Source organism: Prionailurus bengalensis, chromosome D4, assembly GCF_016509475.1.
Source record: "Prionailurus bengalensis isolate Pbe53 chromosome D4, Fcat_Pben_1.1_paternal_pri, whole genome shotgun sequence".
NCBI lineage: Eukaryota > Metazoa > Chordata > Mammalia > Carnivora > Felidae > Prionailurus > Prionailurus bengalensis.
The window spans coordinates 356063-383628 of NC_057359.1; the positions used below are offsets into that span (position 1 = coordinate 356063).

The 27566-nt window shown below is 44.4% G+C and overlaps 1 protein-coding gene across 3 annotated transcripts in view; it reads right to left on the minus strand.

Moving 5' to 3' along the window:
- Positions 1-14535: 14535 nt before the first annotated feature.
- Positions 14536-27566, minus strand: part of IARS1 (isoleucyl-tRNA synthetase 1) — a 68672-nt gene continuing 55641 nt past the window's right edge. For all 3 annotated transcript variants that reach the window (XM_043565765.1, XM_043565766.1, XM_043565767.1), the window contains 4 exons: positions 20935-21060; positions 19385-19528; positions 18653-18805; positions 14536-15037 (listed from right to left, as the gene is read on the minus strand). In XM_043565765.1, the coding sequence (XP_043421700.1) occupies positions 14955-15037; positions 18653-18805; positions 19385-19528; positions 20935-21060 (506 nt within the window). In that variant the 3' untranslated portion in view covers positions 14536-14954. The remainder of the gene's footprint in view (positions 15038-18652; positions 18806-19384; positions 19529-20934; positions 21061-27566) is intronic.

The following is a 27566-nucleotide window of genomic DNA, read 5'->3' on the forward strand; positions in this document are numbered from 1 at the left end:
CGCTTAACCGACTGAGCCACCCAGGCGCCCCTGGTTTTCTTTTTCAAGATTGCTTTGGCTATTCGGGGTCTTTTCTGGTTCCATACAAATTTTAGGATTATTTGTTCTAGCTCTGTAAAGAATGCTGGTGTTATTTTCATAGGGATTGCATTGAATATGTAGATTGCTTTGGGTAGTATCAACATTTTAACAATATTTGTTGTTCCTATCCAGGAGCATGGAATCTTTTTCTATTTTTTTGTGTCTTCTTCAATTTCTTTCATAAGCTTTCTATAGTTTTCAGTGTATAGATTTTTCACCTTTTTGGTTAGATTTATTCCTAGGTATTTTATGGTTTTTGGTGCAACTGTAAATGGGATCAATTCCTTGATTTCTCTTTCTGTTGCTTCATTGTTGGTGTATAGGAACACAACCGATTTCTGTGCGTTGATTTTATATTCTGCCACTTTGCTGAATTCATGAATCAATTCTAGCAGTTTTTTTTGTGGAATCTTCTGGGTTTTCCATATAGAGTATCATGTCATCTGCGAAGAGTGAAAGTTCGACCTCCTCCTGGCCAATTTGGATGCCTGTTATTTCTTTGTGTTGTCTGAGTGGTTATGGGTCTGTTCAAGTTTTCTATTTCTTCCTGTTTCAGTTTTGGTAGTGTATATGTTTCTAGGAATTTGTCCATTTCTTCCAGATTGCCCATTTTATTGGCATATAATTGCTCATAATATTCTCTTATTATTGTCTTTATTTCTGCTGTGTTGGTTGTGAGCCCTCTTGTTTCATTTTTTATTTATTTGGGTCCTTTCCTTTTTCTTTTTGATCAAGCTGACTAGTGTTTATCAATTTTGTTAATTCTTTCAAAGAACCAGCTTATGGTTTCATTGATCTGTTCCACTGTTTTTTTGTGATTTTTTTTTTTTTTTTGGTTTCAATAGCATTAATTTCTGCTCTAACCTTTATTATTTCCTGTTTTATTCTGGTTTGGGGTTTTATTTGCTTTTTTTCCCTTAACCTTAAGGTGTAAGGTTAGGTTGTGTATCTTAGATCTTTCTTCCTTCTTTAGGAAGGCTGGATTGCTATATACTTTCCTCTTATGACAGCCTTGCTGCATCCCAGAGGTTTTGGGTTCTGGTGTTATCATTTTCATTGACCTCCATACACCTTTTAATTTCCTCTTTAACTTCATGGTTAGCCCATTCATTCTTTAGTAGGATGTTCTTCAGGCTCCAAGTATTTGTTACCTTTCCAAATTTTTTCTTGTGGTTGATTTTGAGTTTCATAGGGTTGTGGTCTGAAAATATGCATGGTATGATCTCGATCTTTTTGTACTTACTTAGGGCTGATTTGTGTCCCAGTATATGGTCTATTCTGGAGAACGTTCCATATGCACTGGAGAAGAATGTATATTCTGCTGCTTTAGGATGAAATGTTCTGAATATATCTGTTAAGTCCATCTGGCCCAGTGTGTCATTCAAAGCCAATGTTTCTTTGTTGATTTTTTGGTTAGATGATCTGTCCATTGCTGTGAGTGGGGTGTTGAAGTCTCCTACTATTATGGTATTACTATCAATGAGTTTCTTTATGTTTGTGATTAATTCATTTATATATTTGGGTGCTGTCACATTTGGTGCATAAATGTTTACAATTGTTAGGTCTTCTTGGTGGATAGACCCCTTGATTATGATATAATGCCCTTCTGCATCTCTTGATACAGTCTTTACTTTGAAGTCTAGATTCTGATATAAGTATGGCTACTCCGGCTTTCTTTTGTTGGGCATTAGCATGATGGATGGTTCTCCATCCCCTTATTTTCAACCTGAAAGTGTCTTTAGGTCTAAAGTGGGTCTCTTGTAAACAGCGTATAGATGGATCTTGTTTCCTTATCCGTTCTGTTACCCTATGTCTTTTGATTGGAGTATTGAGCCCATTGATGTTTACAGTGAGTACTGAAAGTTATGGATTTATTGCCATTATGCTGCTTGTGGAGTTGGAGTTTCTGGTGGTGTTCTCTGCTCCTTTCTGATCTTTGTTGATTTTGGTATATATATATATATATATATATATACACCAAGAAAGATGAAGATGGTATATATATATATATATATATATATACCAAGAAAAGATGAAAATATACATATATATGTACATATATATACACAAATATATACAAATATACGTATATTTATATATAATTATATATATTATATGTATATGTATATATACATATATGTATATATAAAATATACAATACACAAATATAATATATATGTATATAAGATATACATATATATAAAAGATATACATATATATGTATATTTTCATCTTTTCTCCCCTCAGAGAGTCCCCCTTAAAATTTCTTGCAGGGCTGGTTTAGTGGTCACAAACTCCTTTAATTTTTTTTGTCTGGGAATCTTTTTATTTCTCCTTCTATTTTGAATGACAGCCTTGCTGGATAAAGAATTCTTGGCTGCATAGTTTTCTGATTCAGCACATTGAATATATCCCACCACTCCTTTCTGGCCTGCCAAGTTTCTGTGGATAGGTCTGCTGCAAACCTGATCTGTCTTCCCTTGTAGGTTAGGGACTTTTTTTTACCTTGCTGCCTTCATGATTCTCTCCTTGCCTGAGTATTTTGTGAATTTGACTATGATATGCTTCGTTGATGGTTGTTTTTTGTTGAATCCAATGGGGGTCCTCTGTGCTTCCTGGATTTTGATGTCTGTGTCTTTCCCCAGGTTAGGGAAGTTTTCTGCTATGATTTGCTCACATAATCCTCTACCCCTATTTATCTCTCTTCCTCTTCTGGGACCCCTATGATTCTGATCTTGTTTCTTTTTAATGAATCACTGATTTCTCTAATTCTTAAATCGTGCTCTTTTGCCCTCTTTTTTTCTGCTTCATTATTCTCTATAAGTTTGTCCTCTGTATTGCTGATTCTCTGTTCTGTCTCATCCATCCTTGCCACCACAGCATCCATCTGTGATTGCAGCTCAGTTATAGCATTTTTAATTTCATTCTGACTAGTTTTTACTTCTTTTATCTCTGCAGAAGTCTATTTTTGACTCCAGCTAGTATTCTTATTATCGTGATTCTAAATTATGGTTCAGACATCTTGCTTGTATCTGTGTTGGTTAAATCCCTGGCTGTCATTTCTTCGTGCTTCTTCTTTTGTGGTGAATTCCTTCATTTTTATCATTTTGAAGGGAGAAAAGGAATTAATGAGGTAGAAAAATTAAAATTAAAAAATATTAAAATTAAAAAATTAAACACACACACACACACACACACACACACAAAATCGAATAAATGAAGCTAGATCCTAGGTGTGTTTTGGTCTGGGTGTTGAAGGTGGTTTGATAGATTAGAGGAAAAAAGGGGTGGGAAGGAAATAGTTGGAGAATTTGAAAAAATGAATACACTGAAGTAGACTAAAATGAGATGATGAGAGTAAAATAGAATTTGAAAAAATTTACATAAAAGCAAAAATATAATAAAAAATTAAAGAAAAATATTTTTAATAGAAATTGAAAGTAAAATGAAGTTTTTCTCTTTCTGTATTCAAGAAAAAGAAAAGAAGTGAAAAAGATAAAAAAGGAAAAGAAACAGAAAAAGAAAATCTTTTGAAAATTTGAAAAAGTGAATACACTGAAGTAGACCAGAATAAAATGATGGGAAGTAAAACAGAATTTGAGAAAATTTACACAAAAGTAAAAAATATAGTTAAAAAATTAAAGAAAAAATTAATGAAAATTGAAAATAAAACTTAATTTTTTCTTTCTGTATTCAAGAAAAAGAAAAGAAGTGAAAAAAAAAAAGAAAATTGAATAGATGGACCTGCTAATAGATTGAAATAGGACTGAAATTACTTCGTTTTCCCATAGAAGTCAGACTATGAAGCGCTTTATAGTTTATAGTTTATTTTTTTTATTTTTATTAAAAAAAAATTTTTTTTTCAACGTTTATTTATTTTTGGGACAGAGAGAGACAGAGCATGAACGGGGGAGGGGCAGAGAGAGAGGGAGACACAGAATCAGAAACAGGCTCCAGGCTCTGAGCCATCAGCCCAGAGCCCGACGCGGGGCTCGAACTCACGGACCGCGAGATCGTGACCTGGCTGAATCGGACGCTTAACCAACTGCGCCACCCAGGCGCCCCTATAGTTTATAGTTTATAGTCCATAAACTAAGTAGGCGGTAAGACTTGTGTTCTTGAAGAGCGATGTTGGCCCAATTGGGTGGAGCTCAGTGTAATGGCTCCATTCTCCACTAGATGGCGCTGCTAGCCTACTGGGGTGGAGTGTTGTGGGGTTCATAGGTGCGTATGCGCATGCGCAGGAGCAGTGAAAATGGCCATCACCCAGCTACCCAGTTTGTAGTATTGGAACTCTCTCCCCAAACAGCAATCGCACACCCATCCTCTGTCTTCAGCTTTTGTCCACTCCCCACTTTTTCACTGTCCGTGACCAAGCCCCAGGTGGTACCTCTCTCCTGAGTTTTGTCTCAGATGCAGCTGTTTTCCCGGCGCCTTATTTCTGAAGCACTGCAGCTTTGACCTGTTCCACCCCTCTGTGGGGGTGGGTCTCACCAAGCAATGGCCGAATGAGCAATGGCCCAAGGTCGGCTGCACCCAGGAATGCTTGCTGGATCCTGCTGCTGCTGCCAGTGCCCCAAGACTGCAGCCAGGTGCCAACTTGCCCCAGAAAAAGTTTGCGAGATAGTGTAGGAGCAGCTTTTCAGGGATTATGGAAAATCACAACACACATCTGGCACCAGGCTTTGCCCTTAACAACCTTGTTCCAGCACCAGTGAATGTGGCCATTCTCTGGGGTCTGCTGGGACCAGGTGGCTTCAACACTCTCTACCAAATATCCTTCCAGCAGTGGAACCGCTTTTCCCCGTGTGGCCCGAGAACCTCCAGGACCCCACTCTGTTCCTGGGGATTTGCCCTTCCCACCAGAGCACCACCAGGTATCGAGCTACGGAGTTCAGCCTTTGCATACCCTTTGTTTACAGTCTTAATGGAATGTAAACCCTCTTCTTTCCCTTTTCTCCTTTCTCCCTTTTTAGTTTAGTCCCTGTGGCTGTTTCCAATTTTCCACTTTTTCTCCAGCTGCTTTTGGGGAGGGGTGCTTTTCCCGTATTCTTCCCCCACACCCCATCTCCATCCTCTCTCTGCCCACAAAAGCAACTCCCTTCCCGCGGCTTCTCATTCCCCAAGTTAACCTCTCCACGCCACGTACCTACTGAATTCTGTGGTTCAGGTTGTGCAGATTGTTGTGTTAATCCTCAGATCTATTTTCTAGGTGTGCATGATGGTTTAGTGTTGGTCTGGCTGTATTTCATGGATGTGAGACATACAAAAAACTTCCATGCTGCTCTGCCATCTGGGCTCCTCTGTCCCAAATGTATACTTCTTATTAGAAAAACAATATCACAAAACAGAGTGGGAGAAAAATTTATAAGTCATATATCTTATAAGAGGCTTGTATCCAGAGTATATAAAGTACTGGTACAACTCAACGGTTAAAAGACAAATAACCCAATTTAAAATAAGCAAAAGATGAATAGACAGTTTTCCAAAAAAGATATAAAAATGGCCAATAAATACATGAAAATGTGCTCAATATCATTAGTTATCGGGATATTGAAACCAAGATCACGATGAGGTATCACTTCACCCTACTAAGACAGCTGTAGTCCAAAGACAGATAACAGGGAGTGCTGACAAAAATGTGGAGAAGATGGAATCTTTATACAATGCTAGGGAATGAAAAATGGCACAGCTCCTTGGGAAAACAGTTGTAGACGTTTCTCAAAAAGTTAAGCAGAGAGTTATCATACGGCCCAGCAATTCCACTCCTGGGCAAGTACCTAAAAGAAATGGAACCACAAGTCCAGGAGGAAATCTGTATGTGAACACTTGTGGCAGCAATGCAGCAGAGGTGAAAGGTAGAAACAAGGCCAGGACAGCTGCCACTTGGCACCTGATGAGGTCAGATGGAATCCTGTAGGGCTGGGTGGCATCCGGGAGATGCATTGGACCTTGCACGCAATGACGAGCTGCACCAATGGTTAGTGGTTGATTGGAACACTGGCAACAGGTCAGTGCCTTTTTCAGGGTTATGTCTACCCCACACTGGCACTGTTGATTAGATTAATGGCCTTATGTAAATATGTCTTATGATACAGACACCTCATGGGAAGGGACCCAACTGATGGTCCAGAGAAGGATAAATAAAAATTTAAGACACCAGACTCCCTCCCTGATAGAATAATGGAGAAGAGGGGGAAGAAGACAGGCAGACACTGGAATTCCTAAATCTACCTCCCAAGGACAGACACCAGACCAGTGCCCCATGTACTCCCCACTCTGCCTCTGGCAGAAGCTGAAAATAAAACTAATAACAAGGGGGAAAACTGCTCCTCTCCAAGCAGCAGGATTCTCTTTAGTTTCTTGTTGCAGTTCTTGGGTCTTATTTAAACTGTGCTGCTTGGAGGTTCCTTTTCACAGACCAGCTTGGATACATTGTCGACCATGCTCTGGGCTTGTCTACACTGTTACTGTTCCCTGAAAATACTCGGCATAAGGGCAACCATGTCTCGTGGTGCCCAATCTGTAAAAGATCATATCTAGTGCCCTCTGCCTCAGAACAATGGGCCAGAAGTCATGTCCTGTGCCTCATCAGCTGTGTCCACTGCAAAGCCCCCTCTGCGCCCCAATACAGCTTGACACAGTTTTGGAAGACGGACCTCCACCCACATTCTGTACAGACGGAGGAAGGATTACCTGGGATTTGTAACATGCTCCAACCACACCTTTAACACACACCTGCTTCAAGCCCATGCCCTCCTCACCTGCAGACAGAACTAACCTACTTCCCTTGGGGTCCCGCAGACCGCTGGCCCTGAGGAAGCGAAGGACCAAGATTTCTGCAAGATGAGGCCTGACCACACTCAGAGCCTGCACTGACTGCAGTGTCCTTGACAAGAGACACCTGGGTGCCCGATTCCCGGCTGAATCTGGACGCTTCCAAGGACAGATGCTGCTGCTGGGCACCGCTTCTCCTGCACGCAGCCCCCTCCCCATTCCCCACACCTTCCCCTCGAAAACCCTCCCACTTTTTCTGGAAGGGGAAGATGGCCTTCGAGACATTAGTCCACCTTCTTCCCAGGTTGTCGGCTTCCTGAGTAAAGCGACTTCTCTTTTCCCACCATCACTCGTCTCTCGAGTGTTGATTTTCCAGCAGAGAGCAGCCGAGCCTGAGGTCGGAACCAGTTCTGTCCGGTGATAGAGGAAACTTTCAACCTTTCCTGCTGGTGGGTCTCAGGGAGGCTACACTTCTCCCAGGGTCTGAACAACTTCTGCAAACCCTCAGATCAGGGCTGTTTCTGCTCTGAGCACACACTGCACATCCACTTCTTTGGAAGATAACCTAAAAGAAACATTTCAAACTAAGGATGAGACTAAAAATCTTCTTTAAAAAAATTTTTTTTCAACGTTTTTTATTTTATTTTTGGGACAGAGAGAGACAGAGCATGAACGGGGGAGGGGCAGAGAGAGAGGGAGACACAGAATCGGAAACAGGCTCCAGGCTCCGAGCCATCAGCCCAGAGCCTGACGCGGGGCTCGAACTCACGGACCACGAGATCGCGACCTGGCTGAAGTCGGACGCTTAACCGACTGCGCCACCCAGGCGCCCCAGAGACTAAAAATCTTCTTGAGTCCCGCTGCCACACCTCTGAGGCCTGCAACCTTGCACGTACTAGAAGCATAAGATAAAGTCTGTAATTTTCTGAAATGTCCTTCATCACAATGATTTGTAACTCTATTTTATTTTGTTTTATTTTATTTTAATTTAACTTAATTTAATTTAATTTTATTTATTTTGAAACAGAGAGCATGAGCAGGGGAGAGGTAGAGAGAGAGGGAGAGAGAATCTTAGTCTGGCTCTGCTCTGTCAGCACAGAGCCCAACACGAGGCTTGAACCCACGAACTGTGAGATCATGACCTGAGCCGAAACCAACTGAGCCTCCCCAGGTGCCCCGATGCCTTGTGACTCTTGATGTGGCAAAGAACACATATATCACATATTACACATTCCTTCTCCGGAGCTCTTGCTTCTTTGTGAAGATTGTACATCCCAGGCAGCCAGCCTCACCTGGGTTTGAATAAAATTTTCAAACTCCTTTCTTCTTTCTTCCTTCCTTCTTTCTTTCCTTCCTTCCTTCCTTCCGTTTTCTTTCTTTCTTTTTCTTTCTTTCTTTCTTTTTTTCTCTTTCTTTCTTTCTTTCTTTCTTTTCTTTCTTTCTTTCTTTTCTTTCTTTCTTTTTCTTTCTTTCTTTTTCTTCTTCTTCTTCTTCTTCTTCTTCTTCTTCTTCTTCTTCTTCTTGCTTTTAGAAATTCTAAAAGTTGGTTCATTTGCTTCAACACCAGTAACTGGCAGAACCCGGGGTGGAGAGCCCAGCTGGTGAAACAGCCCAGGCTCTGCTCATGCACAGGTAGGACAGGACCCTGGGGGGTGTCTACACAGGGCGGGCAGCCTTCATGGAGAGCTGGAAGGGCCTCACAGTCTCAAGTGGCTCAGAGGCAATGGTCCTGGGTCGTGGGAATGGATGAAATTATAGTTGTGAGTAGGAGCTTTTGGCATCAGAAATGTGTTCTCTCTCCTGCTGCTCTGGAGGCTGGCTGAGGCAAAGCAGCACTCCTCCTGACTCCTGGGTGGGCTGTGGAGGCTGCTGCCCTTTTGGGGCTCCTGCTGGGGGACTCAGAGCCTGTCAGCAGCTAGGGGCAATCAGCCACAAGTTGTCAGGAGGGGCTGCTTTGCTTCTGATGAGGAAGATAAGGGAGGTTGAGAGAGAGAGACAGAGACAGAGACAGGACATAGCAGGAGAGAGAAGGGCAGACAGATTTGCAAGCAGGGTTCCTTTTGGTCATTGGTTTTCTTTGGTAAAAAGCTGTAATGGGAAGCAGACGGGGCCACGGCTAGTGCACTGATGTGGGATATAAGCCCACACATCCAGGAGGCGGAGTTCACAGAGTGTCATGACTGAGTCACGGCAAAAGCAGGAGACTCACTGCATTCGTATCCACTGAGGACTCACCAGTTTGCCAGGTGCCCTCAATCACGTAGGGAAGAGAAGCGGAGGCCTCAGTTTCTCTAAGAGATCTGTTTGTGACTCCCAGCCTGGGGAGGAGGCTCCCTCTGCTCTCCGCTGGCCGAATATGGGTAAAGTTCCCTGGTTTCTGCCCCTTGTCCTGTCTCTCTCCCAAGTGCATTTTGTGGTAAAGCACCGATTTCATGATGACCGAGCAGGAGCCCCTGGTTTGCTGGGAAAAGTGGGGTCTTGACATGGATCCCCCACGACCTGCTAAGGGGCAGTCGAAGCCATCTGACTTTGGGGGCTTTGCTGCTGTTCACCGCTGTTCAACAAGTGGTGAGAGATGGCCTCTGTGTTCACCATCACGGGGCTTCAACGTTTCTCAGCAAGCGGCCACGGAATCAACATGGTAACGCTATGGGCTTGGATAGTGCGTTAGGCTACCTGTTGCTAAGGCTTGGAATACAGTTCTGTGGGAAGACACCCAGGAGACTGTGCCGTGTGTCCCTTAGGTGGTGCACAAAGAACCCCACTGTTTGTTTCTAGACAAAGGTGATGCTCTGTGGGGAGTGGGAGCGGGCTTCTTATGCAACCATCTATACATGTGTCACTCACTGAAACCCAGCTTACAAGGGTCAAGGTTGCTGGTGGGGAAGAATGTGGGAGCACAGAGGTGAGACAAGTCCTATGGGACACACCTCAGGGTGATGTGGTTTGAAGGTTTAGGGGTGGCAGTTGTGAGAAACAGAGATGTGGGTGAGGAAGATGGAGATGCAAGACAGCTCCCTGTCTTTAGAGTTTTATCCACAGGTGAAGTTTTCACCAAGAAATATGCACTTCCAGATTGCACCCCATATCTCTTCCCTCCAAGGGAAGAGCCGTACAGAGACCCTCTCCACCTTCTCAGCTGCCACGCACCACTGTCCGTTTTGACCCGCCACAGCACTGCACCTTCGTTTCCACCAATGATGGGGTCTGCAGTTGCCCAACACAGGTGACTTCCTCCAGTACTTGTTTTAGGAGACCACTTGGGTTCTTTCTGAAACTCTCCTTCCATTTCCAAAACCTTCACTAATTGCTTCTTCTAAAACAAGGTGGTAGGGCTGCTCAGACCATTTTTCTTTGTCCCATTCTTTCAGCGGGCAAACTCATCTTCTTGCTCAGTTTTGGGTATTTCCCTGAGTTATAGACCAGAGACTTGCATCCTTTGGTCCAGCTTTTGGAAATGCCCACATGAGTTTTTCAAACGGATCTCAATACTAAGCATGTTCGTGAGGGAGCTTGGCCCGGTCTCCTGTGGTTGGCTTGGGCCCACCCACATATATCAGGATAATCTCTTTAATCTTCAAGTTTATACCCTTAATCACATCTGCGATGTTTCTTTAGCATCTACTATATTTGCAGGCACCAGGGATTCAGATGTAGGTACCTTTGGGGGGCTATTCTACCTACCCACCAGGCCACTGAGATTTTTTTCCTGTTTTCTTATAGAAAATGGATCAATTTGAGCTCTTACAGTTAGTTCTCTGTTAACATTTTTATTGTGATAAAAATATATGCATTATCTTTGTTATGTTTATATTTTCAGATATTTTGAGTTCACTTTTGCAAATGGACAGGTATAGGTTGAGGTTCTGTGTGTGTGCATGTCTACAACAATTGCTCGTTCCAGTACTGCTGTGGTACAAGATTATCCTTTTCTCATTGATGTCTTTGGCATCATTAAACAAAATCAATTGAAACTATATATGTAGGTCTGTTTTTTTTTTTTTTTTTTTTAGCGTTTATTTATTTTTGAGACAGACAAAGCATGAACGGGGGGAGGGTCAGAGAGAGGGAGACACAGAATCTGAAACAGGCTCCAGGCTCTGAGCTGTCAGCACAGAGCCCGACGCGGGGCTCGAACTCACGGACCGCGAGATCATGACCTGGGCCGAAGTCGGCCACTTAACCGACTGAGCCACCCAGGCGCCCCAGTGTAGGTCTGTTTCTTGATTCTCTTCTCTGCCGTAATGATCTATTTATTATCTTTATGCCAATTCCATAGTCTTATTTTTCCCTTAAAAAGGTTTTTTTTTAATGTTTATTTTTGAGAGAGGGACAGAATGCGAGTGGGTTAGGGGCAGAGAGGGAGACACAGTATCCGAAGCAGGCTCCAGGCTCTGAGCTGTCAGCACAGAGCCCGATGAGGGGCTTGAACTCAAGAGCTGTGAGATCATGACCTGAGCTGAAGTTGGACGCTCAACTGACTGAGCCACCCAGGAGCCCCTCCATAGCCTTATTTATTGTTTTCTAAGTCTTGCCATCAGATTATTTAAGCCCTCCAACCTTTATTTCTCTTTGAAAGTTTATTTGGCTTTTAAATCCTTTGCATTTCCATATAATTCTAAAATTAGCCTGTTAATGTCTATGAAAAAACCCTGCTGAGACTTATAAAAAGTTTAATTTTAATTCAAGTATAGTTAACACACAGTGTAACATTAGTTTCAGGTGCACAGTATTGCAATTCAGCACTTCCATACGTCACCTGGTGCTCCTCACAGGTGCCCTCCTTCATCCCCACACCTGTTCCCCCAGCCCCCACCCCTGTTGACTTGTAGTTTGTTCTCTATACTTAAGAGTCTCTTTCTTGGTTTGCTTCCCCCCCCCCCCCCCTTTTTTCCATTTGCTCAATTGTTTTGTTTCTTAAATTCAACATATGACTGAAACCATATGGTATTTTAATTTTTCTCTTTTGCCTAGCACAATACTCTGCAAGGATTTTGATTGGGATTACATTGAATCTATAGATTGGGAAGAACGGTCAACATTGAGTCTGTGGATCCATGACCATCATCATGAACTGAATTGTTCCTTCAGTATTCATGTTGGAGCCCTAACCCGCATGAGTCCGTATTTGAGAATGAAGCCTTTAGGAAGGTAGTGGTCATAAGGCCGGGGCCCTAACCCAACAGGACTGTCTTGACAAGAGGCGGTGGCCTGGAGTGGACACAGGAAAGCTGAGGGAAGCCCTCAGGAGAAACCAGACTCATGGATGTGTTTGATTTTGGACGTCCAGCCTCCAGAAGCAGTTGTTTACGCTGCTCGTCTGTGGGGTTTCCTTATGGCAGCCCTAGCCCACTGATACCATGTGACAAAATCTTTCACTTATATAGGTTTTCTTCATGATGTTGAAACAGTATTGTAAAATTTTCAGGTTACGGGTACTGCACTCTTCTGCCAAATTTACCCGAGCATTTCATATTTTTAGATACCATTATACATAGATTTTAACTTCATTTTCTTCTGCTTACTAAAGATACAACTTATTTTTAGAAGTTTGACTCCTAGAAAAGTACCCCACACCTACTTTACCCCATTGCTAACATCTTACACCATTATGGTTCATTCTGCACAGCTGCTGAACCAACGATACATCATTAACTCAACTCCATACTTTATTGGGATTCCATTTTGTCCCTAAAGATCTTTCTCTGCTTCCGGATCACATCCAAGATGCCACATCGTATCTAGCTTTTATGTCCGCTTTGTGCACTCTGGTCTGAGTTCCTCAAACAGTCCTTGTTTTTGACGACCTTGACAGTTGAGTCAGGTACTGTGTGGAATGTCTCTCACTCCAGGTTTGTCTGACGTCTTCCTCATGGTTAGACTGGGTGACAGGTTCTCCAGTGGCCGCATAGGTGAAGAGCCATTCTCATCACAACAGCAGCGTATGCTGTCGTGGCTGATAGTAACTACTGTCACCTGTCTGACGTAGTGTTTGCCGGTTTCTGAACTGGGAAGTTATTTTCTGCTGGCTTTCCATCTCCACCCGTGGGAGGTAAGTCATTACGTGCAGCCCACTCCTGAGGTATGGGGAGTCAGGGTGCACCACACCGAGGGGCTGTCTACAAAGGTAGCTGTCACTTCTCCCTCATGTGGTCCACCACTTATATCTGCATGGACTTTGGAAATTTAATTTATACTTTCAATTTTCATCCAACACTAAGTTATTTTTTTGTCCACATTCAGGTTGGCGTCTGTCCCTTTGACATTAAAAATATTTTACAATAATGGTAACAAATTGCTAAAATTTACCGACGTAACCATTTGATGGGTACCGTTTAGCAGGTGTTAACTATACTCACCACTAGGAAAAGACCTCCAGGGCTTCTTCCTCTTGCCCACCGGACACCCCTCCCTGCCCTGTGGCCTGGCAGCTTGGTTGTCCATCGTTTCAGGGCCTGATTCCTCCAGGGACCTCACCATCTTGGAATCCTGGAGTGCTTGTCTTTCACTCAGCAGAATGTCCCCAGAGCTCATCCTTCCTCTCAAAGACTGAGTGATACTCCACTCTGGGCACATACTAAACACGCAGTAATTTTGCGGTGAACCTGGCTGTGCTGCATACCTCTTCCAGATCTGGCTTTCAATTCGTTGGGGTATAGATCCAGATAGCTGGATCATCTTTAATTCGTTCTCCGCTGCGACCACAGCGTTTCACACTCTCAACAACAGTGCATACGGTTCCAATTTTCTGATCCTGGCCAACACTTGTTCTTTTCTGTTTTTTTTCCCCTTCAACTTTGTGAACTTGAATGAATTTATTGTAGTGGCCAGAGACGCACCAACCAGCTCCTGTGCAAGAGACCCTGATGCAGGAGCATTTGTGCAGAGGCTATGCTGTCCCTTGCTACTCTGGCCACAGAGCCAGGGCATGTCTGCCCCACTCAGGACTTTTTCTACAAGGAATCCTGGCCTGACCAGGACTTTCCCAGGGTTGCCCTGCAGTCTGGGCTTTTTCTAATCAACCTCCTGTCCTTCCTCTTCTGTGTCCACAGGTGCCAGACCCACGTGCATGTCCATTCACCATTGCCTGGCCCTCCCTTTATCCTCCGTCTGTTCCTCCCAGTAGACTCCTGCAGCTGATTTCGTCTTGACATCTGCTCCTTTGACATGTGGGATCTTGGGAAGAAGTGAGATTAGATGTGTAGCTCTTTTTTTTTTTTGGAGACAGAGACAGGAAGGCACGAGGGCACAAGTGAAGGACAGAGAGAGAGGTAGAAGCAGGGCTCACCCAAAGTGGGACTTGAACTCACAAATTGTGAGATCATGACTGAGCTTAACTGACTGAGCCACCCAGGTGTCCTAGCCCAGTGTCTTTTTTTTTTTAACGTTTACTTTTAAGAGAGAAAGTGTGAGCGAAGGTGGGGCAGAGAGAGAGAGAGACAAGGACAAAGGATCCGAAGCGGGCTCTGTACTGACAGCAGAAAGCCTGATGTAGGGCTCGAACTCACAAACTGTGAGATCTTGACCTGAGCTGAAGTCAGGCGCTTAACTGACTGAGCCACCCAGGTGCCCGCTGTCTTAACAAAGAAGTCGCTATTAAGTTTTTGTGTTCCTTAAAGATTACAAATTTGAAGTTTTATTCAACTATGGGAGAACGAATTACTTCTAAAACATTTATTATCTGAGAGAAAATTTGTTTATTGTTCTGATTTACTGAAACTTAAAATATACCATCAAATTACCCAGGAAAATCCAGGTAGCAGAAATACTTAACACGTTCCTTCTGGAGGTCTCAAACAAGTTCTGAAAGGCCACAGAATGATATGTATAGACTACGCCAATAGACCCCTTCTGTAAGCGCAGAAGCGAGCTCTGTGGTGTGGAGATGACACCCCCCCAGCATGACTGCGAAGGTGCCCAAGGCCAAGTGTGAGCATTACCGGACGTTCCAAGTCACCTGATGGATCGACCCCAGTTCAGTTTCAGACCAGACGCAGCACATGACGTATGCACCTGGAGGGATACGCTCAGTGTGTGTGTGCAGGGGACAGCCATGTGGTGGGGGGAGGCCGACTCAGCCACATCGATAAGGAAGGTCAGATGTCTGCCGTTGTCGGTAACACAGAAACATACACAGTCTTCATGTTCAAAGTCTTCATGGGGATTTCTTCTGTAATTTCTAGAATGGAAAGAAGATTTAAATAAATTAAGTTTTCTACCTATTCTGTATGAATATTTTAAAAATGCTGACTGCTTGTGTGAAGAAATCTGGCCTCACCCTCAGAGGTCTGACCTCTGTCCCAGCTCCTGAGGGAACCTCTGAGCCCTTGGAACTTCCTGAGCGACAGGAGTGTTTTGTTAATTCTGGGGGGCCCTGATAGTTTCTGCTAATAAGGTGACTCAGGGCGGAGCCAGCCATACCAGAAAGACCAGCCACACGATTTAGGTCACGTGGTATCACCTGAGACAGAGCAGCCACGTGGGCAACAAACCCGTGAGGCCCATGTAATGAAGCCTCACTATAAATCTGGCCCCAGGTTTGGGGAGCTTCCCTGGTGGTAACCCACTGTCACGCATTGGGGCCTGGAGGAGGTCACACTGCTCACGGCCCCTTTGGGAGAGGGCAACCAGAAGCCCCGTGTCTGGAAACCTCCCAGATTAGGCACTCTGTACTTCTTCCTTTGCCTGGTTCTAGCTTTTATTCTCTTCCTACATCAAATGTGGTTCTAAGTGCAATAGGTGCCAGTGAGTTCTGTGAGTCCTGCTAGCAAATTATCAAGGCCAAGGGTGATTTTGGGAAATCCTCTGAACTTACAATTGGTGGCAGAAGTGACAGTGGTCTCATGTGGCCTTTTCCAGAGTTTGTTGAAGGCCCCAGACTCCCCACAGCTGGGGTGAGAAGTCTTGGGTGGACCTTCTGGGGGACTCCCTCAACCTAACCAGCCTGGCACACCAGCCCAGACGTGTGCACACCCTGACCCAAACAGGTATTTCCTACGACCACAGAGAAGGCTTAGAAGCCATGCCTAGCTGGACCCAGATTCATGGTCTCTAAATATTAACAGAGGGGGAACTGCTGTGTCCAGGTCTGGGGAAGCATAAGGGTGCGATAAGCCCCTAACATCTTTCGAAGCCAGAACAGTTACCAGAGACTGAAGGCTGATGTCAAAGAATATAGGAGCCAATATAGCCAAAGACAAAAACTCTGAGTATCTAAAAGTATAAAACAAATGTAACTGATAAAAACACACTGAATAGATAAAAGCCCAGAGAGAGAGAGAGAGAGAGAGAGAGAGAGAGAGAGAGAGAGAGAGAAAAGAGAGAGAGTAAAGAAACACTAGAAACGCTCTTTGCCCCCTGGGGTGCATTTTGCTTCTAGCAGATCTGGATTCAAAGGGTAGGACCACCTTTCTCTGCCAGGACAAGCAGGGATTCTGGAAATTAATTACCCTCGGAGCTGCCTCCTTTATAGACAGATCATGACAGGACCTGGAGAGGACAGTGAGCACCTAGTGGAACAAGCAGGAAGCCATCCGTGAGTTTCTAAAACTGTAAGGCATCCCGTGATCCTTCTAATTTACTGAATTGTTACTACTTTATGAAAAATGATTTCGAGAGGAACAGCACAATGAAATGTGGCTGGGGATACAGGATGGGCAGAGACACTGGGCTGGAAAGAGCCCCAGGCTTCTCAGTGGTCTTGGGTCACTCAGCCTTCAAGGTCTCTTGAGTTTGGTGTGGCCACCAGCCTCATGGCACAGGGAGGAGGCAGTGGGGGCACAGGCGAGGCCCACCCTGTCAGAGGTGGTAATGTCAGGGCCTGATTCACACAAATGTGCTTCTGCCCTGGTTGTGTGGGCCAGGTGCCTGCACCTGCACCGAACCAGAGACAATGACACCTTGTCACGTCTATGGCTCGGCTGCACTTGGGGGCCTGCAGATGCGGGGACGAGGAAGTTTCACCCGTGCTGAACAGACCAGGAAGCTGGCCTTTCCCACCAAACCACATATGAGAGCCGTGAAAGGAGCTGCTGATGGCTGGGCAGCCTGTAAATGTCACCGTGGGGGCTCTGAATGTGGACATCGTCATGGGAGGAGACCCCGCCAGTGGAGACGAACAGGCTGAGGCCCTGATGTGAGGGGCACAGCTGTGCCTGGTTACAGACAGGAGCATTTGCAAAAGAGGCTTTAATTTCTAACGATGTAGCAGAAAATTTGAAAGTGTAACATAAAACATTAATTAAAAAAAAAGTAGCCAAGCAAGGGAAGAACATGAGGGAAATCCAGAGGCCAAAAATCATGGATCCCAAGAGGTACCTGAACATTAAGGTTTCCTGGAGGTCCTGGTGACCTACAGCTTTCGGCACTAAATGGCTACCGAAGTGAAACAAAAAAGCCTGGGGTGTGCACAGACTGGGAAGTTCAGGAACCCCAGGCCCCCCCAAAACCTGGGGCCAGAATCAGGAACCCACGGCAGCAGATACTTCACCACCCAGAAGACGGTTAAGAGAATGTAGTGGGTTTAAAAACAGGCCTTCCAAAAGATATGCCCATGTTCCAGTTCCTGGAAATTGTGGAACATACAAGAGTAGGAGGCACCCTGGCCACAGAGGCAGAGGTCAGAGTGATGGGGTCACAATCAAGGACACCTGAAACCAGCAGAAGCTGGGGAGGCAAAGACCAGACTGTCCCATGGAGCCTCCTGAGACGCAGCGCTGCGGACATCCCGACTTCAGGAGGGTGGGGACGGACACAGCACAGCACGTTCCCATGAGACTCTGGCCCTCATGCACGACTGGGGCCCCAAGTAATGGAGTTTAGATGGGCCTGGGCTGGCAGCGTCCCCTAAGATCTAGAGAAACGCTTCCTTACACGGAACTTCCTCAGAAACATCACAAACAGAACCAACGTTGTTAGAACTCTAGAAACAACCAAACGTTGACTACAACCACATGAATGCGGGATCAAGAAAAAGGCAACCTGCAAGCATAGGCAGACCTGTGCTGTCACACTTGTGCTTGGCGCCCTGCCCCCACTGGCTGGCGGTGCACTTGAACACAGCAGCCCAAGGTCCCATGGTCCCAGGAGGAACAGAGCAGGTTGTTTGTCCGAACCTGATTAGGAGGCACCTCCAGGGCTCCCAGAAGGTGCCTGTCTCTGGTTTGTCTGACTTGGAGCTCACCCAGGGTGGAAAAGCATAAGCATCGCTTTTAAACACTCAGGCAAACAAAATCCCCACAGCTGCCAGGGGCCCAAGACTGTGGCTGCAGGACACAACAGAGGGCTCAACACCGGGGAGGAGAGTGGAGGACAGCATGCCCTTGGACAACGAGTACCGCATAACTTAGCCAGCCACATGCATGCCCAGGCCGGGATGCATGCACAGATAAGTCCCGAAAAGACCCCAAGCTTTCAATTCGTAAAGAAAGAAAAGCTTTTCTGCTCAAATCTGGCTGACGAGGGAGTGAAGGCTGAGGCAGAACAGTGAGTAGCCTGGCTGTGCTGGGAAGTGGCTTCAAAAATCGAGGAGCAGCCTGGGGGACTCAGCCAGTTGGGTGTGCGACTCTCGGTTTCAGTTCAAGTCATGATCTCACGGGTGGTGGGCTTGAGCCCTGCATCGGGCTCTGTGCTAATGGTGCAGAGCCTGCTTGGGATTCTCTCTCTCCGCCCCTCCCCCACTTGTGCGCGCTCTCTCTCAAAAACAAACATTAAAAAACACCACTCTCGACAAAAGAAGAACAGAAGTGAAGGAAGTGTAGCCAGTGCTGCACCATCTGTGTACACGTGTCCTCACCATCTGTCTGAGTCTCATTCAGAAACAGCTTGAGCTTCCTGCTGCGAAGGCCAAACACCTTGGCTGCTTCATACAGGAGGCCCTGGTGGGTGAGTCCATTCTGCCCAGGGGGGTTTTCCAGCAGGAGCGTGCCCACGGTTCCCTTCACACACTCTATGGAAGAAACGAGTACTGGGTTAGTTCCTGAGAACCAGCCTCCCCCACCCCCCCCCGCCCCAGCTGCTGAACCCTGTGCACAGCAGAGGCTCCAAGAGCCAGCGGTGTCCTGGGGGGAGGCATCCAGTGTGTAGACAGCCCACACCGCCTCCCAGAGGGAAAGGAAACGCCCTTGGACATAAAAATCCATACTTGGGGAAGGGACACTCTGGAAACAAATGTGCACAATGGGGGCCCCAAAATATCAAGGAAAAATAAGCATCCATCCAGTCTGCAGACCAATGCATGAACAACAGTTTTCAGAACACTTCCCAGGAAAAGAAAAAATTTAAGAGCCTTAGTACTTAATTCTGCTTCATGTAGCTGCGATGTTGACCTACCAGTTTACCTTATCTGCTGACCAAGCTGGCTGTAGGTGTTTCCACATAACACAGAGACACAAGCCTGAGTGTGCCCCCCGGAGCAGCATGGGGCGCACACTATACAGCACCACGTGAGATACGGCAAGTGGAAGGAACCCTGACGCCCAGCGCCCCCGACCCGCCTCCCCAGGGGTTCGCGGCTGGGGAGGCTTACCTTGCGGGCCTGAGTTCAGGAGCTGCAGGTTGATGTAGCGGCACAGGGCGGAGCCGGGGCCGTCCACCACGGCGGGAGCAGAGCCTGCTGCCACGCGGAGTGTTTTTCCACTAAGACTCAGTAAGTCAGTTTGGTTTCGTATTTCTAAGAATAACAAAAATAGAGACAACAAGTTATTCTTTCAGGCATACACAGTTCAGAGCTGAAGTCATTCACCTTTTCCTACTTAATTATTCAACTATCCTATATCTTTGCAGTGATGTTTCCACTTAACTTTGCTTTATCAAAGGACCTTGCCTTCTCTATAAAATCAGGTGTAAATGACATGCAAACAGTAAGAAATCTTAACGTTGCAAATTAAATGGCATGCAGTAATAACTTAAAAATATAAGGCAAGATTGTTTTTTTCCCTTTTGGTATTTTTTGTTACAGCTCTTCTTAAAATGTTCTACATCAGAATCTAAACTTCACTGTGAAAAGAAATCTTATATTAAAAATGCTAATTATAGTCAGAAGAAAAAGTATTTGACTCACGGACATATGTGAAAAATAGCAAGACACACAGAACACAGAGATTTCACCTAAAATTAAACAGTGTTTAGGGCTGGAAACACAGCTGGACAGTGCTGGAGGCCATGACTGGTGATGGGTGAACATGGTGTGTGGGAAAGCGGCGGGGGCAAGTCCTCGATGGGGATGTCCAGCCCCACCTGCAGTCTGCATGGCCTCCACTCTAGACCCACACTTGTGGCTCCCATGACTCCCCGGGACCGGGGACAGAGGATGAGGGCATCTGATATTGTGAACCTGCCCCGGTCCCTGCCAAGCTGGTGGCGCACACACAGCAGGACCTCGCTGAGGTCCCAACTGATGAGGCCCGCCAGTCCCCTCAGTTGGCCATCCAGATCTCCTCTTTTAGGCCATTTACAAGTCCTGAGAAAGAGCATCCAGACTCTCACAGAGTCTCCGGTGGTTGCTGCTGCGAATCACAACAGAAGTCTCTGTCTCCCGTCCTAGAGCTGAGATGCCAAGGTGTCCCGAGGGCCCTGCTCCCTCTGAAGCTTGCAGGTGTCTCCCCATCCTCGCCCAGCTCCTGGAGGCTCTCAGCCAGCTGAGCTGTGCTGTTTCTTGGCTTGTAGTTCTCCAAGTCCAGCTCTGTCTGCATCTTCCCTCGCTCTGTCCCGTGTGCTCCCGGGGCTCACACGCCCTCTCATGGGGACACTGCTAGTATCTAAGCACACTGGCAACAACCCTATTTCCAAAGGTCACGTTTGGGGCATGCAGGGTAAGAACTTCAACATGTCTCCTTTTAGGTTTGTATTATTGAGAATCTGGGTCTAGCAAGAAACAGACACTACACTTAATAAAGTCCATGTACAGCACAGACCTCTGAAGCCCAGACCCCAGCCTGTGGCCGATGGGGAGCAGGCAGGATGGGAGGTTCCGTCTGCCGAGGGGCCCTTGGTCGACTCAGACTCGTGGGGAAGGCACGGCTGTGGAGCAGAACTGATACCAAACACCCACCTCGGGTCAGAGGAGTTTCCACATACCTGTTTCACCATGGAGGACAGCCAGCTCTGTATTTTTTACACCAAAAATGCTAGTAATGACACTCTTCAGCTTTAAAAGGTCCAGCCTGTTGTCGCCTTTTGGATTTTCTAGAAGCAATACTCCACCTAAAGAACCACAAATACAAGTAAAACTGAAGGAAAAGAATAAATTTGAATGAAAAGTCCAGGAAAACACGTCATCTGTAGATCATTTCCAGTGAACGTCTGCTCGTGTGTTTTCCCATCTTCCAGCTGGATCTCTTTAAACCATGAGAGGACTGCTTCCCCTCTGGGCACACTGCAGGTGGAGGTGGTCTGCAAGGGTCCACTGCTGTAGCTCAGGTTTGCTACCCTCTCACAGGATCTCTCACAAAGCAGAATTCTGAATTCTGAGGAAGCTCAATTTCTCAATTTTTCCTTTTATGGATTGGACTTTTGGTGTCACTTCTATGAACTCTTTACCTTGTCCTGAATTCTCAAGATTTTCTCCTACTGGTTTTTACGTTTACGCCCATGCTCCATTCTCAGTTGGTCTGTATGCGCTGTGGGCGCAGGTCCAGGCCTCCGTCTGCCTTGGTGCCACATGTAGAAAAGATGCCTCAATGAACTGCTTTTGCTCCTTTCTCAAAAATCCTCTGGCCCCCATGTGTGGGTGTACTTCTGGTCTCCCATCTGGGACATGGATCAGTGTCTCCGCTATGCTCTCACCACATGGTCTTCAGGTAAGTCTTGAAATGGGGTAGAGTGATTCCTTTTATGCTATTCACAGTCTGTAAAATTGTATTAGCTATTTATTTCCTTTCTCTTTCCAGATAGGTTTTATAATTTTGTCTACCAAAAAACACTGTTGAGGTTTGACAGGAATGCAGTTAAACATGTGTATTAATTTGGGGAGAACTGATGGGTTTACCATATCGAATGTTCCAATCTGCGAACATGACACGTCTCTCTGTGTTTTCATCAGTAATTTGTAGATTTGGGCATATAAGTCCTGTACGTGTTTTATTAGATTTCCACTTAAGTCTCTCTTTTTTGAGAGACTGTAAATGGTACTACACTTTAAAATTCATTCTCCACGTGTTCATTGTTAGTGTACAAAAATTAAATTGATTTTTGTTATGTTTGCCATATCTTGTGAATGTGATGAATTTTATTTTTTATAAGCAATATAATTTTATTCAATTACCCAGAAACAAAATGCACCAATTAATATACAAACCCAAAAGGCATATACAACACCAAAAATACTTTAAAATAATAAATTTAAAGATCACTTGTAGTTTTTTTCTTGCAATGTGAGTGCTTTCAGCCAGAGAGTAAAGGACACACCATAGCACATCATGTGAAGGCAGGTGGTGGTAATGGTGCCGGGAAAAAACACTTGTGCTGGAGTTGGGAGCTTTTCTTCTCAGTTGTTTGGCCACTCGGCCCAAAAAGGGGCAGCACTGGGAGTGGCCCCATATGTCTGGTCACTGCTCATTCCATTGCTCCCTGGGACTGAAAGCAACACAGAACCCTGGCCTTGTTGACATCACAATGCACATCTGCTGCCTGTCTGACCACCTCCTTCCACAGGATCACAGATGGTCTCCAATGAGTGAGCCAGAATGTCGGCAGCAATGGACCAGCTACGTGCCACACATCACAGAACTTGAATAGCAGTTTGGGGGCCATCATCACAGGCCCAAAAGTACACATGGCCATCCTGGCACTAGCTGGTGATGGTGCTGATGGGCGAACCAGGACACATATCAATCTGTAGACTACTTGGGATTTTCTATGTAGACAGTCATGTTCTCTTCATCTCAGGTCAGTTTTATTTCTTCCCTTCTGATCTGTAGCCTTTTCTTGCCAACTTCCTGTGCAATGCTGAGTAAGAGCAGTGAGAATGGGTATCCTGATCTTGGGTAAAAAACATTCAGTCTCTTCCCTTTAAGTATAATGTTACCTGCAGGTTTATTCATACATGCCCATTACCAAGTTGATGGAGTTCTCCCTATTTTTCTCACAGTTTTTTTTTTTTTTTTCGGAAGAACTTTATATTCATGAGAAGTATCAGTCTACAGTTTTTTTGTTTTTTGGGTTTTTTTTTGGTGTGTCTATATCTGGTCTTAGTGTCAATACTACTTTAATAAAGTGAGTTGGTGTTTCTTCTTTTATTTTCTGGAAGAATCCATAGAATTGGTGTTAGTTTTTTCAAGTCTGATTGAATTCTCTGGAAAAAGCCTTTGGGTATGATTTCTTTTTTTTAAAAGAAAATTTCTTTTTTTCTCCTCAGACACCCTTCCTCTCTTCTAAGACAAACTTACTATGAACTTTGTTTCTCAAGCCCATTTTTACCTATAAACAATGAGTGGTGATATATAGTTGACATGCGATATTCTTAGCTTCAGGTACACATCACAGAGAATTATTATTATTTTTTTAACAATGTGTAGACTGATTGATGTATTTTTTAAGTAATCTCTACACTCAATGTGGGGCTCAAACTCACAACCCTGAGAAAGAGTTGCATGCCCTAATGACTAAGCTAGCCAGGTGCCCTGAGATGTGATATTTTTATGTTATGAAATGATCCCTACACAGTTATCACATTACCAACTGTACCTCAAATCCTTGGGACTCAGAGATCTTAACAACTGCAAGTCTGTATCTCCTAACCCCCTTCAACGACTCCACCTGTCCCCTAGCCCCTCTTAATGGTAACCAAGCGTGCTTCTGGCAACAGTGAGTCTGTTTCTGTTCTAGTTTATTGGCTTGGTTGCTTTCTTTTTTTTGGTTGTTTTTACATTTAACATATAAGTAAATTCATACAGAATGCTACCCCATTGTATAACTGTGAAACTTGCTTATTTCATTAAAAATATTTTTGGGGGGTGCCTGGGTGGCTCAGTCAGTTAAGCTACTGACTTCTGCTCAGGTCATGATCTCACAGTTCATGAGTTCAAGCCCTGTGTCGGGCTCTGTGCTGACAGCTCAGAGCCTGGAGCCTGCTTCTGAGTCTGTGTCTCCCTCTCTCTCTGCCCCTCTCCCACTCACACTTGTCTCTGTCTTGCAAAAATAAATGTTAAAAAAATTAAAAAATATATTTTTGGGATAATAGAAAAGTTTATAGATATATTTCATTACTTTTAATTGGTATACAGTATTCCACTTTCTGATGTACATCTGCATTGTCCAAACACTCTCAGTGATGGTCTTAGACTCAACTAGACAATCAAACTTTCTTGAGAGTTAAAAATAATTTTTTTAAATGTTTTATTTTTCAGAGAGGAGACACACACACACACACACACACACAATGTGAGTGGGGGAGGGGTAGAGAGAGAGGGAGCCACAGAATCTGAAGAAGGCTCCAGGCTCTGAGCTGGCAGCACAGAGTCCCATGCGGGGGCTTGAACTCGTGAACTGTGAGATCATGACCTGAGCTGAAGTCGGATAATTAACTGACTTAGCCACCCAGGTCCCTAAAACATTTTTTTTGATGTGAGTCTTTAGAGATACAAATTACCTGCAGTCACATATTTTGAGATGTTGTATTTTCCTTTTCACTCAGTTTTATGTTTTTTTCCCTTGACACATTTTTTCCAAATTATGGATTATTTAAAACAATGTTGTTTAGTTTTCAGTGTGTGGAGATTTTGCTTTCACCTCCCTGTTACTGATTTACCGTTTGATTGCCCATGGTCAGAGAACATACTCTATACAATTTCAATCCTGAAATGTGTTGAGGTCTGTTTTCTGGCCCACACCATGGTCCATCCCATAGTAAATGTCCTGTAGGAGTCTGAGCAGGACATGCATTCCACTGCTGTTGGGTGAGCTGTTCCATTAATGCTGATTAGATTCTGGTTTTCTGTCTAGCAGTTCTATCATTTGTTGAAAGAGGTATATATTCAATTTTCAAACTGTAACTATGAATTTTCTCATCTTCCTTTAAGGCCTATCAGTTTTCTTTCTTGTGATGTGCAGCTCTACTGGGTGCGTCCACATTTGGGATCATTATGTTTTCCCTGTGGATTGACATCTGTATCATTATTCATGTCACCGGTGACTTTCTTTGCTATGAAGTCAACTTTGTTGAAATGAACACTGACGTTTTTGCTTTCTTTGATTAACGTCTGTGTGGCAGATCTTTTTTTATCCTTTTACTTTCAACTTACTTACATTGTTATATTTGAATACTTCCTTATATACAGCACATAGCTGGTAGTTTTTTATAAGTCTGCAAATTTCTATTAACTGGTCTATTTAGAACTATTTACATTTAGTGTAATTATTATTATTATTTTTAAAGTTTATTTCTTTGAGACAGTGTGTGGGGGAAGGGCAGAGAGAGTGGGGGAGAGAGAGGGAGAAACCCAAGCAGGCTCTGTGCTGTCAGTGCAGAGCCTGGAGTGAGGCTCGATCTTATAAACTCTGAGATCATGACCTGAGCTGAAGTCAGATGCTTAACCAACTAAGACACCCAGGTGACCCTTTATTATTTTTCAAAGTAAACTCTATGCCCAATGCAGGGCTTGAACTCACGACCTGGAGATTGAGAGTCACATGCTTCATCGACTAAGCCAGCCAGGGCCCTGTCACTTCCCACCCCCTCCATTTAGTGTAATTATTGATGTTAGCTTAAGCCCTTCGTTTTAATTTTCTGCTTTCCACTTGTTCTTTTTTTTTCTAAGCTTCCTGTGGGTTATATGAACACATTATAGAATTCCATTTTTATTTCTGTCGTGTTTTTGTATGTGTCTCTAGGAATAGGCTTTTTCAGTGGTTGCACCAGGCAGTATCTCATGTACACACAAATGCTGGACCACTAGTGTCAGTGTATGACCAGCTTGAGGGAAACACAGGAATGTGACCTCCCTTTCTATCAGTCTGCTCTTCCCTACTTTTAATTCTCTTAAATATTCTTGTGTATACACTGAGAGGTCAGTTTTGTTATAGCCATCAAATAATTTAGAAAAATCAAGGAGGAAAGTTTGTTGAATTTATCTATATTTTGACACTTTCTATTGTTCTTTCTTCTCTCCTGATGTCCCTACATTTCTTGTCATTTTCTTTCTGTTTTAAGAATTTCCTCTACTTAATCTTTTAGGATAGATCATGCTAGCAACAAATTCTTTTAGCTTCCCTTCACTTGGGAATGTCTTGATTTTCCCTTCACCTTGAAAGATATTTTGCCTGACCCAGAATTCAGGTTTCTCTCAGTTTCTTGAATCTGTAGGTGTACATGTTGTGCCAAATTTAAGAAGTTTTCAGCCATTATTTCTTTGAATACTTTTCCACTGCTGTCCTTCCTTCTCACTCTCCCGGAATTCAGGGGGAGAATATTAAACTTGTATTAACATCCCATAGATCTTTCAGACTATTCATTTTTTTTTTCAGATTAAAAAAACCTTTCTTTTGTTCAGAATGGGCAATGTCTGTTGTTCTATCTTCCACTTCACAGATTCTTTCCTGTCCCTTCTATTCTGTCATTGAACCCATCCACCGTGTTTTGTATTTTAGTCTTGTATTTATCAGTTTTAAAATTTTCACTTGTTCCTACAGTGTTCAGGGCTGCTTTACACTTTGTCAGATAATTTTTACCATTTCTGTCATCTTGGTGTTCACATGTGTCTTTTTTCATTCAGCTTAAGATCTTCATGGTTATTGACATGATGACTAATTTTCAATGAAAACTTGGATGTGTGAGGTATTAAGACTGGTTCTTATTTAAATCTTCTATTTTAGCTTGCTTTGCCTGACATCACACTGGCAGGAAAAGGGGTACTGCTTTGCTCCTGCCTGGTGGGAAGAGAAGCTAGGCGCCTAGTTCAGCCTCCACTGCCACAAAGGTCAGGACTCCTCAGTACTACAGGGGTGGAGAGCACGAGGAGAGAGTTCCCACCCAACCCAAAGATATCTTCTTGGCCTTTAAGAGTATGAGTGCCTCCTCACTGCTCCCCATGCAGCCTTCACGGACCCCCTTGCAGGATGGTGGGAGTTCATAGCCTCATTAGCCCTGGGTGGTAGTGAGGGAATGGACGCCTTGGTACTGCCCAGTGGTCTCAGTGATAGTACCGGGCAGAGGGGCTTATTGCTGCCCAGGGAGGATGAAAAAGTCTCAGCTCAGTGTTTGGGCTTCTGACACCATGGTGGCGACAGGACCTTGAGGATCCTCAGCCTGGCAAAGGTCTAGGCTCTTCACTTGGCCTTTGCTGCTATTGAGTGTTAGTGGGGCCATAGTTTTTTCTGTTGTGTTTGGCTGCAGTAGAGAAGAAGTCTAGAAGTTTTCTGTCTTGCTAGGCTACACCCCTCCTGGTCCTCTGTCTACAAAAAGCAGCATTTGTTGGGACGTTTTGTCTGCACTTGGCATTTCCAGTTGCCAACTTCTTCAGCTCCAAGTCTGGGATACGTGAGGCAAAAAGAAACACCAGGGAACTCTCCATAGTTTGTTGGCCTCAAGGTCCTCATTGGTCTGCATCTTCTGACGTATCACACCCAGGGTATTTGGTGGTACTTTGTGGGAAGAATAGGGAAAAGTATGCCTACTCTACTTCCTGGAAGTACAAGTCTGACTGTTTACCTCTGTGGATTCATTTTGATGGCAATTAGAAAGAGAAAGTTATATGATGTTCCTAGTTCTCTTA